The sequence below is a fragment of the Mastacembelus armatus genome, chromosome 7 (genome assembly GCF_900324485.2).
Source record: "Mastacembelus armatus chromosome 7, fMasArm1.2, whole genome shotgun sequence".
Classification (NCBI taxonomy): domain Eukaryota; kingdom Metazoa; phylum Chordata; class Actinopteri; order Synbranchiformes; family Mastacembelidae; genus Mastacembelus; species Mastacembelus armatus.
Window position 1 is genome coordinate 13,110,095 of NC_046639.1, and position 12,126 is coordinate 13,122,220.

General features: G+C 39.3%; 1 protein-coding gene across 2 annotated transcripts in view; it reads right to left on the bottom strand.

Annotated features, from left to right (window-relative positions):
* LOC113145914 (nociceptin receptor-like) overlaps window positions 1-12,126 on the bottom strand; it is a 72,583-nt gene that overhangs the window by 36,257 nt on the left and 24,200 nt on the right. The window contains exon 3 of one of the 2 annotated variants that reach the window (XM_026333064.2): window positions 10,515-10,715. The exons of the other annotated variant lie outside the window; for it this stretch is intronic. Within the exon in view, the coding sequence (XP_026188849.1) occupies window positions 10,550-10,715 (166 nt within the window). The 3' untranslated portion in view covers window positions 10,515-10,549. Of the gene's footprint in view, window positions 1-10,514; window positions 10,716-12,126 lie in introns of those variants that run through there. 2 annotated transcript variants of the gene reach the window in all.

The window sequence follows — 12,126 nt, forward strand, 5'->3', positions numbered from 1 at the left end:
GCTGGCAGAGCACAGTTCAGTCTGTGGTCTCAAAGCAGTCCTGCAGAGTCTCGATGGCCTCCTGACTCCACCTCCTCACGGTCCTTGTGGAGACAGACTGCCTCTTCACTGCAGGGACATACTCAGGTGTTAATAGCACCAGGTTGTGATCAGACCTTCCCAGGGGGGGCAGGGCAGTGGCAGTGTATGCGTCCTTGTACCAGCATACAGGAGATCCAGAGTTTTATTGTCCTGGGTTGTACAGTGAACAAACTGATGAAAAGTGGGCAAAACTGAGTCCAAGGTGACATGATTAAAATCTCCAGAGATGACTATGAGGGCCTTTGGGTGTTTGAACTGTTGCCTAGCAACAATGACGTGGATCGTGTTACTAGCTGCTGCTTCATCCGCTGAGGGAGGGACGTACAGTACAGTGGGACCCTGGACAAGTTTTGACATGCCCTGACATTTGTGCTTTTTTCAATTGCTTTTAAACATATTAATGGCTAATGTCTGATAACACTGTAATCAGCACAAACTGGGCTACAATAATAGGTGAGCAGCAAGTTTATACATGACCGACTCTGATAATTGGCGATTCCATAGTCAGGAACGTGAAAATAGAGACACCAGCGACCATAGTCAAATGTATTCCTGGGGCCAGAGCGGGCGACATCGAGTCAAATCTGAAGCTGCTGGCTAAGGCTAATCGTAAATATGGGAAAATTGTTATTCACGTCGGCAGCAATGACACCCGATTACGCCAATCGGAGGTCACTAAAATTAATGTTGAGTCGGTGTGTAACTTTGCTAAATTAATGTCGGACTCCGTAGTTTTCTCTGGACCCCTCCCCAATCTGACCAGCGATGACATGTTTAGCCGCATGTCGTCGTTCCGTCGCTGGCTGTCTAGGTGGTGTCCAGCAAACGATGTGGGCTTCATAGACAATTGGGCCACTTTCTGGGGAAAACCCGGTCTGATAGCGAGAGATGGCATCCATCCCACTTTGAATGGTGCAGCTCTCATCTCTAGGAATTTGGCCGAGTTTCTTAGCCGACCTAAAGCCTGACAATCCAGGGTGGGGACCGGGATGCAGAGACTCAGTCTAAAACGCTTCTCTGCAGTTTCCTTAGAGCCGCCGCCCCCTTCAAACCACATAGAGACTGTGTCTGCCCCTCGAACATATAAATCAAACAAATCAGAAGTTAACAGAAGAGGAGTTATTCATAAAAACTTAATAAAAATTAAGACCACTCCTCTTATTGAACAGAAAAACAGAACTGTCAAATGTGGATTATTAAATATTAGGTCCCTTTCTTCTAAATCTCTGTTAGTAAATGATTTGATAACTGATCACCAAATTGACCTACTTTATCTTACTGAAACCTGGTTACAGCAGGATGAATATGTCAGTCTGAATGAATCAACCCCCCTCAGTCATAAAAATTATCATGTTCCTCGAAGCACAGGTCGAGGTGGAGGAGTAGCTGCAATCTTCCAGTCAAACTTATTATTAAACTTTCATCCTCAGAACAGTTATAACTCATTTGAGAGCCTCACTCTTAGTCTCTCACATACAAACTGGAAAACACAAAAACCAGTTCTACTTGTCATTTTGTACCGTCCACCTGTTCCTTACTCAGAGTTTTTAACTGAATTCCCTGACTTCCTGTCTGATTTAGTGCTTAGATCAGATAAAGTCATTATAGTGGGAGATTTTAACATTCATGTAGATGTTGAAAATAACAGCCTCAGCATTGCATTTAATTCTATATTAGATTCATTTACTGGGTTTCTTAGCCAATTGAATTGAATTGAATTGTGTTTTTGAGAAAACAGCGTTTATGCATGGTTAGTGAACAGTCCAACAATCCATTTTTAAGTCACTGAAATAAGACCATAAAACACAAACAAAACATTGGTTCACAAGACTTTTAAGAACTGCATCTTGTAGGCTAAAGTATTTGCTTCAAAATGATGTGAAAGTCATCAACAATACACTGATTTAAATTTTCAAAGACACTTTTTGTTTAGAGCGGACATATGCAGGAAGGTGCGTCTGATCATGAATATTCATGTGATTTACCTGAGAAGACAAAAGACCCACTCAAAGACCCGCATAATGAGCCTTTCAGTCAATGTGGCACAGAGGGGATTAGTGCAATGCAATACAATACAATGCAGATCCAAACGTTCATCATTTGAGTCGTGTTTTTACTCTAAGGAGAGAAGTAAATTATTCGTCGCTGTCTGGAACATACGAAGCGCTTCTTCACCCGCATAGCATGCCATCATCCAAACGCACAGAAAAAGTGAGTAAATTCTATGATGCAGTTTGACATTTTATGACAATTCTCGCGACGTGCACATAATTACCTGGTTCAGCTCAGATTATTTACATGTGAACAGTGCACTCAATGCGAGGCGGGATCAAATTAGCTGTAATGAAGTGAGACAGGAGAAAACGTACCGCTCCTTACATTCATACGGATTAAATAAAAAGTGATGATTTGTTTTCGACTTGAATTGTTTCATTTAAAAGAAGACATTTCAAGCTTTCTAGGCATATATGTCTCATGTGTTTGAGGCAAGTTTTTGCTGAGATTCTGGTTGTTTTATTTACGTGTCTGTGGAGAGAGATGACAGAGATAGAGAAGACAGAGAGCGCACCCTGTCTGCTTTATTTATTTGACAAAAGCACAGCATTTTGTTGTTATTATGAGGGTATACAACTAAAACTAGACCCTTTACAGATTCGAATGATATATTGCTTTTATCTGTACGATCAAAATTGACGGAGTATTTTAAGTTGTTTTGGTGTTATCAGGAGAAGATGCCACAAAACACGCTGGTGCGTTCGTTGACCCCTGAGGGGTAATAGCACTGAGCCTTTTGGCTTCAAAGAAGAACTTAAATCATCCAAATAATCAACATCATCTACAGCAAACATGACAGTTTAAAATGAAGTCTGACAAGTAACTATAATACACTTTAAGTAACTATAATACACTTTAATCTATCTGATATGATTGTGTTGTCGATAAGATGTGTGGTGTTTAAATATTGGCTATGGCCATCCCTGTCTTCTCTATCTATTATCCAATAGATCTGAATTTCTGTTTATCTGATCTGTTGTTTACACTATAAGTCCAGACAAGTTGAATTTACTTCAAAATTTGAGGAAAGTGGTTGCCTTAAAAATGTTAAGTTATGTGTATTGAAAACTTCAGTGAAATGAACTTAGAAACCTGAAGGGCTAGAATTTATTTTAAGTTCAATACACTAAAGTTTATTAAACTTAAAATCATTTATAATATCAATTTCTTTGCCCAGTTATTTCACTTAAAAACTTAAGTTAAATGCACAAAATTCTAAGTTCATTTAACTTTAAATCATTTATATTATAAATTGCTTTATCCAATCAGTCTACTTAATATTTTAAGTTAAAGTGGGTAAAAAACTCAATTCATTTCTTGATTTTAAATCATTAAACTACAGCATGTAAATTATAAAAACAAAAACACAAAAGTATTTTCTTTTTTATTTAAATTTAGAACATGGAATCAATAATGCCTTGAAAACCTGCTATTATTTTATTATGTAAACAGAGGTTTTGTCTCCTTAAGAACCAGAAGCATCCTGTTGTCAAGTAAATGAGTTCCTGGTGAGCCACTGGCAGCTACTGAATTACTGGTTGGAGACCACATGCTTTAATGTTGTAACAACCTTGATTAATAACAGGGTATATGCAGGAATCCAAAGGTTAATTTCAATACCTTTTTAAGACTTTTTAAAGACCCTCACAATATATTTTAAGACCTCATCGCCACTTCAAGCTATAATCAGCAACACACCATTTAACTAATCAGATGTAGTTTGCAACTAAATCTATAGAGCAACAACACATACAACACAACTGAGATGAGCTGGGAAGAAACAAAGCTTGAAAAAAATAACTTAAACCAAGGATAAAGTTTATTAAAATATATATTATGCCACAAGAATCTTTTCACAGCAGAAATTTGAACAATGATCAATTCTGATCAAAACTCAATACATGCACCTCAGTTCATTTGCTTTGCATTCCACCAACTTTTCAGTTTGCACCAGCTCATTGAGTTTTTCTTTTTGTCTTCTTCTCAAGGTGTTAGATTTGGTGATTAATTGGGCCATTAGTGATCCGGATTTTCCCTCTGCCTTCTCCGCTAGCTCATCTGCATCGTTTTGTAGTGTCTGGCACACGTCTCTTAAAACGTTTCTTCTAGCTCATCTTCCGCTGCTTTCTTCTTAAGGTTCTCTATTGCAGTCTCTTTCTTTTTCCGTTGCTCTTCCAAGTAAATCCTGTACTTTGATCTCGCAGAAGCTACAGAAGCCAGGAGCTCCTTGGTCAAAGGTACCTTTAGAATGCCTCCACAAACACTGACCTTGTCACAAATCAACCTTAGAGCCTCCATTGACTCTTCGAGGATGTTGCAGGTTTCAACTTGCTTGTTGACTGAGAATCCTCTCTCTACTGTGGCTTGTCCATGGGAGAGAAGTAAAAGGGTCTGACAGAACCTTGACACCTCAGGGTAAGACTTGCTGAGTGCTGAGTGGAGGAACACATCCACCCACTGCTGCAGTGGCTGAAAGGAGAGGAAGCGCTCATCTCTAGCCTCAACAGTGAGAAAGCTCTCAAACTGCTGGACAATGACATCACCTACAATTGGAGCAATTAAATAAGTAATTAATAATGTGTCAATTTCATTACTATTATTTTGTTCATTAATATTCATTACAATTATTTAATTTGAAACTATTTGAAAGCTTAGTTTCTTTGGCACTAACAGAAGAATGCACAGTATTGTCTTGAAAAATTTCAACAAATGAAATTAAATGTACATAAATCAATTAAGCGGATGAAAGGCCAATATTAGAGGACAGTGATCACTTTTGACTCTCCTTATCTTCTCCTATAATTTTCCTACCAGCTGAGACGCCTCCTTTTAACTGACCATCCTGCAGTAATTTCTGGACTGTAGTCTTCATCTTTCTGAGACACCAATCTGGATCCCTGTGCATGTTTCTGGGGTCCAAACATGCTATGGCCCTGACCACTGGAAACTTCAATGGGCTTTTCTCCTGCAGTTTCTTAACCATAGTGACCAGGCCCTGAACACACTCTCTCCTAAATACAAGCACAGAACGCTCCCCTATCCTACTTGCTGGCTTGGTCTGAAGTGCCTGATAAATATAACATAATACATATACTGTAAATTATATAAAAAGGAATGTCAGACTATTAATATTTACACTAAATGGATACATAAAATCCTACAAAAAAAAAATATTTATTTTACTCTTATGACAGATTCAGCACCCAGGCCTATATCAACATTTGTCAAAGAGACCCAGTTCGCCTCAGCAGTCACATCGACTTTGGTCAACTGAAAGGGCGTGAGGTCCTGCAGAAGCTCCCTCCTCACAAACCGCCTCAGTAAACTCTAATAAGGATATTGCAAACAATCACTGGCCGAAGTATTAATATAAATTTTTAATATTCAACCGACCTTACTGCCTTACTGTAATTAGTACCTTTATCAGCTCACTCAGATCTTTGGCCAAGAAGGGCAAGACTGGCTCATCAGTCTGGTATTTGGTCAGAAATGGGTTGAGGGTCCTGGATATCGACAGGAAGAATTGGAGTTTGGCAATGACAAGGGGATCAGCTTGTGCCATCTCAATGGTGTCATAGGACGCAGTGCCTGGGTTTGCGAGATTCATTTGCTTGACAGCATCTACATACTGCAAAAACAAATCATGAACAGAACTGCAAGTGAGGCAATCAAAACACATGCAGAGAAAAACCTGTACATTATTAGATTACAACTATATTATCATATGTACTTTATTATGCTATCAAAACTTCATAAGTAGGTAAATAAACTAAAAGTGAACTAGCGTAATACCTTTGCAATCATTGGCCAAACTTGCACTGCCCTCTCTGCCACAGGGAGATTTTCAACCAATCTGTGGCCACAGAATGGTAGTGGAAAGCAGGTTGACCCAGTCAATGCAGTAAAGTCCTCCCTCCTAGCAGGAACATTGTGGAAGAGAAAATGGAGTGCCCGAAGTAGCTTGTCCAGCTGCCACATTGTAAATCCTACTTTCACTGCATTGTGGAGGGTGTGAAGCCCACAGCTTCCAACATTGATCAGTTGAGCTCCATACAGCTCTGCATGCTCCTTCTGGAGAAGGTCTCCTAACTTCAAATTGACATTTGGTCCATCCATACTGATGGAGACAAGATGCCTTATATTCAGTTTTGCAACACATTCCTGTAAATGGGCATGGCAATAAGATTATTAATGGCAATATGCTTTGGATATTTATTCTTGAAGTATACAGGCATTCAAAACAAAGTAAAATATATTTATATAGCACTTTTTTATACATAAAAATGGAAATTAAGTTACATTTTAAAACCAACACCTCCATCACACATGGGTTAAAGTAGCCAGTGTGCAGTCAGTGATGACATGAATGCAGTGAAACCAGTAAATGGGAACAGTTTTCTACAGTTCTCAATCTTCAGTTATTTTATGAAAATAAATCTTGGCTATTATTTGTGGTTGTATGACTACAAAAAGAAATGACATGTCATGACATACAGATCGGACTCCTACTCAGGACTCCTAGCCACACAAGGTCCCTTAAACTTTCATATTAACTTGAAATAGAAAGATGGAATATTACATTGTCAATTGGAAATTTATTTCATAAGGGTTAATTGATACACTATATGCAGAGTCAATGTAGGGTTCCTCCACCTCCCAAAGTTCACTTTAACCCCTGACCACAAACAGAAATTCTAATAGACTTACTTTGATGTTATGCAACAAGTCCTCAGCTGTTCCGTGTCCAAGGAATTGTGAGCCCAAATATTGGACACAGTCATCCTGCCAAAAACGAACGTGGACATCGAGCTGCTTCTTCTTTGTTGACTTATTGAGAGACTCGTCAAACATTAAGACGAACGAGCCGGCTTTGTTGACATTGTCAACGAGCTGCTGCTTAAAGGAGGGTGCGAGCCCGAATCTGAGAATGTATCCAGTTTTGTCCTTGCCACAGGTGAATGTCTTCGCAATGTCAGAATCTGGAAACATTGACTTGAAAATAACAGAGATGCCTTCGTTTGCGTTCAAAGAGTGGTGATTAACTGCAGTGTTGAGACACCAGATAACCTCGGCGCACAGCGTTGGTGTGCCACTCAGTGCCGCCCTGATGTCGGCAGATGACGGAGCAGAGGCCACTGTCGTGATGTTGGTTGTTTTGGCTAGCTCCGCTGTAGTGATAGGTATCGCGGGCGAAGCACAGAAACTTGCAATAGACAACTGCTGCTGCTCCCTTCGTCCAGCAGCAGCCTCGTGTCTAGCGCTGTTCATGTGTGACTTGATAGCGTTGATGCCCATCGAGGCTACGCTAATCTTTTTCTTACAGTAGGTACAGTAACCCTCCCGGTTGTTCTGAGGAACAAGCTTTAAATTCTTCCGTTTCCAACCAGGAGTCTGCAAACTTACATTTCCCCATCTCGCATGTCTTCTTTTTCTTCTTCTTATACTGAGCGTGTTTCGCGGGTAGGAGGACGTCACGTAACGTGCATTTTTAGCAAAATAGTACGTAAGGTCACGTGTACACGGCCCATGTCGAGCTGTCAGTCCGAGTGCCGTGAATATTGTTTTATATTGCGGAGAGAAAAATTACCACATTAACTTATATTTTGCATTCTTTGTGGACAACATTTTGATACCAATAAAATTTAATACCTCATAAAATTGCGATTAAGACCTTTTAATACTTTTTAAGGCCCTTAATTTTCCCAAAATTGATTTATCAACTTTTAATACTTTTTAAGACCCCGCGGATACCCTGAATAAGCTTGAAACTGTTAAAGATTGTGTTCATATCCTAAGAACACATTTCACATAAAAAACCATGAATGTCTAGCAACATCGTGCCTATTTTAAGAAATGCACTATTACAAATAGTTCTTCCTTTTACAGTCCAGTTTCAGCTCACTTACCTAGTAAATAGTTGTTTTACTTAGTATAAATATATCTGAGTTATTACCAACAAAATCCCCTTACAACTGAAAGGCACTTAATGGGTGGCAATGGAGGTTTTTCTTTGTATTTCATCTGTAGTTACACTGTATTTACCTATTTGTTACAGATGGTAGTTACCCATCACATACTGTAACTTTCCCTTTATTTACCAAGTACATTCTTAGTAATTAGGGGACTGTAAAAGCAAGAGTTACCAGGAAAAGACTGGAGTGAAAATCCACAATTATCTCTAATGTTGATTTGAGTCCATTCTTACTGATTTTTGTGGTCAAATTTTGTCAGTTTATGTCATGTCCTAAATCGATGCAAATTCTGAAATTGGTTCAATTGAGTCCAAGTCTGGGAAACACTGAATGAATGATTAAATTATTCCGAAAATTAGTAGGAGACAGTCCTCATTAATGGTTTAAAGCTTGATGTTGCATATTAATATGTTACTTCATAGCTTATATACACATCTACTTGACCCAGTAACAACCATCTTGGAAAATATGTAAAATATGTCCTTTTTTGACCTCCATCATTCCCGCAAGTGTATTCTGTCATTGCACCCACTAAAGCCAAGATCACAGAACAATGCTGAAATCACATTAACATGTCATCTTTTTTAAGCTGCAAAGATGGTATACAAAAAAGTCATGCAAGTCTCATTTTTAATTGTAAAACCACCAGAAACCTGTCACAACACTCCCCCAGAGCTGTTCTTGAGAGGCAAACTATTATTTAAACATTAGACCTAAGCTAAATCAAAAAGTCAGGAATGCTCAGCCAATGTGGAAAATACAAAAACAACTTCAAGAAGTCAGTACTGGGTTAAAGACGAAATACCCAAAAAGTTATAGCTTTGCGTAAAGTGAAAGTAGCAGAATAAGTGAATACATAAATACATGTAGTTGACAATTTTAAAATTTTTGCTTTCTACAGCATTTGCCCATAGCATCTGGTAGGAATACATTTAGGAAAATATTGTGCCTATGATAACTATGGTAAAAACTGTGGCAAGGTGTGCAAGTTAAGGTGTTTGAAAATTGATACTAGCCCTTGATCCACCACCCAGACTTCCACACTCTTACTTTGTAACTTACTTACTTTGTAACTTACTTGGCTAATTTAAAATAATGGAGGCTATATGATGACAGGTGTTGAGGGTGACTTCTTTGAATGCCTTGTTTCTTTCAATCAAAATCCAATACACTTATTTTTTGTTTAAAGTCATATATGACAAAAGTATTAGTTGAGTTATGAAAATTGTTACCAATATTTTTCATTTGATGAACAAAATATGTGTATAAAAGATGTCTATAAATATACACTGTTGCTAATCTCTGATGTTACTTATTAAACAGGGAATGTTCCATCTTCAGTTGTGATCCGACATGCAGAAAATGAAGGAGACCCTCTGAAATTGGACACACGTTGCTGTGTTATTGTCAGCTCAATATAGATGAATTTGAGAGCTGGGAGATTCACCTGGCACTTCTTGAGCCTTGAAGCCAGGATTCCCAGGCCTGGCCCATTTATAAGACAGCTTAGGTTTGACAATGTATTTTTGCTCTACAGAACAATGGATTTTGAGATCTCAGAACCGATGCTGAGAGCTCATGTTTTTACAGATGTAAAATGTGGATCAGTCTGTTGTTATGGAAACAAAAGCCCTTTCCCCTTACAAAACCCCCTCCAGGCAGCACTTTTTCCTTGCTGCATGTGAACAGCTTTGGTCTGCCCTCCTCTCTTCTCTCTCACAGACTGCACTATGCTGAATTCAGCATTTCTCTCTCCCTGTGGTACACCATAGTTTTCAGAGCCTGTAGCACTAACCAGATGCTCACAGGAATCCCTGCTTGCCGCTCCTGATGTTGCTTGTGCTGAAAGCATGCCTGCATTGCAGTGCTCTGCTGTCAAAAGTTAGAATTCTTTTTCTCTACCATTCTGACAGCGCTGCAGGCTTAGCGTGTTTGCAGCCCTCTGCACTGACAGGAAAAGTGCTAATCTCTGGAAAAAGAAAAAGAAAAGAAAAAAAAGTGAGGAAAGAGTTTCCTGGCACACCACAATTAATGCCACTGAATGTCATTCCCCCTGTGCTTTTTATTTTTTATGATTTTTGTTTACAAGGAAGATTGCACAGTTGCTATCTGCTGTTTCTGCTTCTGGCATTAAAGTTATAATTGATGGTTGCTCCAAAACAGAACTTTATCTTTCTTCTGAGGGTGGCTCAGAAAACATAGTCCTATGATTTCCAAAAATACAAAGTGGAGGGAGAAATGGATTCAAAATACAAAAGAACTGCTGACAATGCTTTATAAAGAATCTAGAATCCCTTGGTGAAAGAAATAAATGTTTAATGTTTAAATCTGTCAAACACAATAAACACAAATACCTCAAGATTTATTGGTTGCTGTTATTAGTTGTCCAGTTCTTCTTGTCCCTGAAGTAATCTGTTCACATCACTGCACTGGTAAAGTCTCTACAAAGTCCACAATACTCCAGCATTCTCAATTAGGCACATCAAGAGTGTATTTTCATCATGGTAGTTGTGTAGATTTCTGGAGTTGTGTGCTGGTGTTCCGACCCAGGCCATCAATCCATCATCCAGGCCATCCTTCCATCCATTCACACTCACATTCACCACCCTGCATATTAATAGCATTCAAGTATTTCAGTTGCAAAGTGATTCAAGTGTGTTTAATTAGTGTTAAAAACTTATTAGCGATGTGTTATACTGCAAAAATGGTATCAGTCTGATACCACGTACATATAGGACTAATACCAATACTGATACCGATACTGTTTACTTATGAAACAGGCTTATGTACCTTATGTAGGGGAGATCAGTTTTGTGTTATGATTTATTCAGTGAATGCATCATCAATAGGCATAGCCCTGGCCTCCAGCACTACTGTGAAAAACCTTGGAGTTATTTTTGACCAGGACATGTCCTTTAACTCACACATAAAACAACTCTTTAGAACTGCCTTCTTTCACCTGCGCAACATTGCCAAAATTAGGAACATCTTGTCTCAAAATGATGCTGAAAAACTAGTCCATGCATTTGTTACCTCAAGGCTAGATTATTGTAACTCATTACTATCTGGATGTCCCAGTATCTCCATAAAAAGCCTCCAGTTAATCCAGAATGCTGCAGCCAGAGTCCTGACAGGAACTAGCAAGAGAGATCATATTTCTCCTATATTGGCTTCTCTTCATTGGCTCCCTGTAAAATACAGAACAGAATTTAAAATCCTTCTTCTGACATACAAATCTCTTCATGATCAAGCTCCTTCATACCTTAAAGACCTCATAGTACCATATTATCCCAATAGACCACTTCGCTCTCAGAGTGCAGGTCCACTTGTGGTTCCAGAGTTTCCAAAAGCAGAATGGGAGGCAGAGCCTTTAGCTATCAAGCTCCTCTCTTGTGGAACCAGCTCCCAGTCTAGGTTCAGGAGGCAGACACTCTGTGTACTTTTAAGGCTAGACTTAAAACCTTCCTCTTTGACAAAGCGTATAGATAGGGCTGGCTTCAGGTAACCCTGAACCATCCCTTAGTTATGCCTAGACTGCCCGAGGACCATCGGTGCACTGAGCTCCCCTACCCTAACCCTAACACTCCCTTCCCTTCCACTGTCTTCCTCTCCTCCCCCCTCAGATGTATATTCCACCATTGAATGTCACTAACCTTGTGCTCCCTCTCTCCCCAAGTTTGTGCTCTCTCCCTCTCTCTCTCTGTACCTTCTGCAGGTGTCCTGGAGCTGTATATCGCTGATGTGCCGTTACTGGCCCCACCAACCTGCAGTGTCTATTTGTTGTTTATTGTTGCTGTTCTTCTTCTTCTATCCACTCACCCCAACCGGTCGATGCAGATGGCCACTGACTGAAATGAGCCCGGTTCTGCTGGAGGTTTTTTTCTTCTGTTAAAGGGAGTTTTTCCTCTCCACTGTCGCCAAGTGCTTGCTCATAAGGGATTTGTTGGGTTTTTAGTTTTTGTAAAGTGCCTTGAGATAATTTGTATTGTGATTTGGCACTATACAAATAAAACTGAAT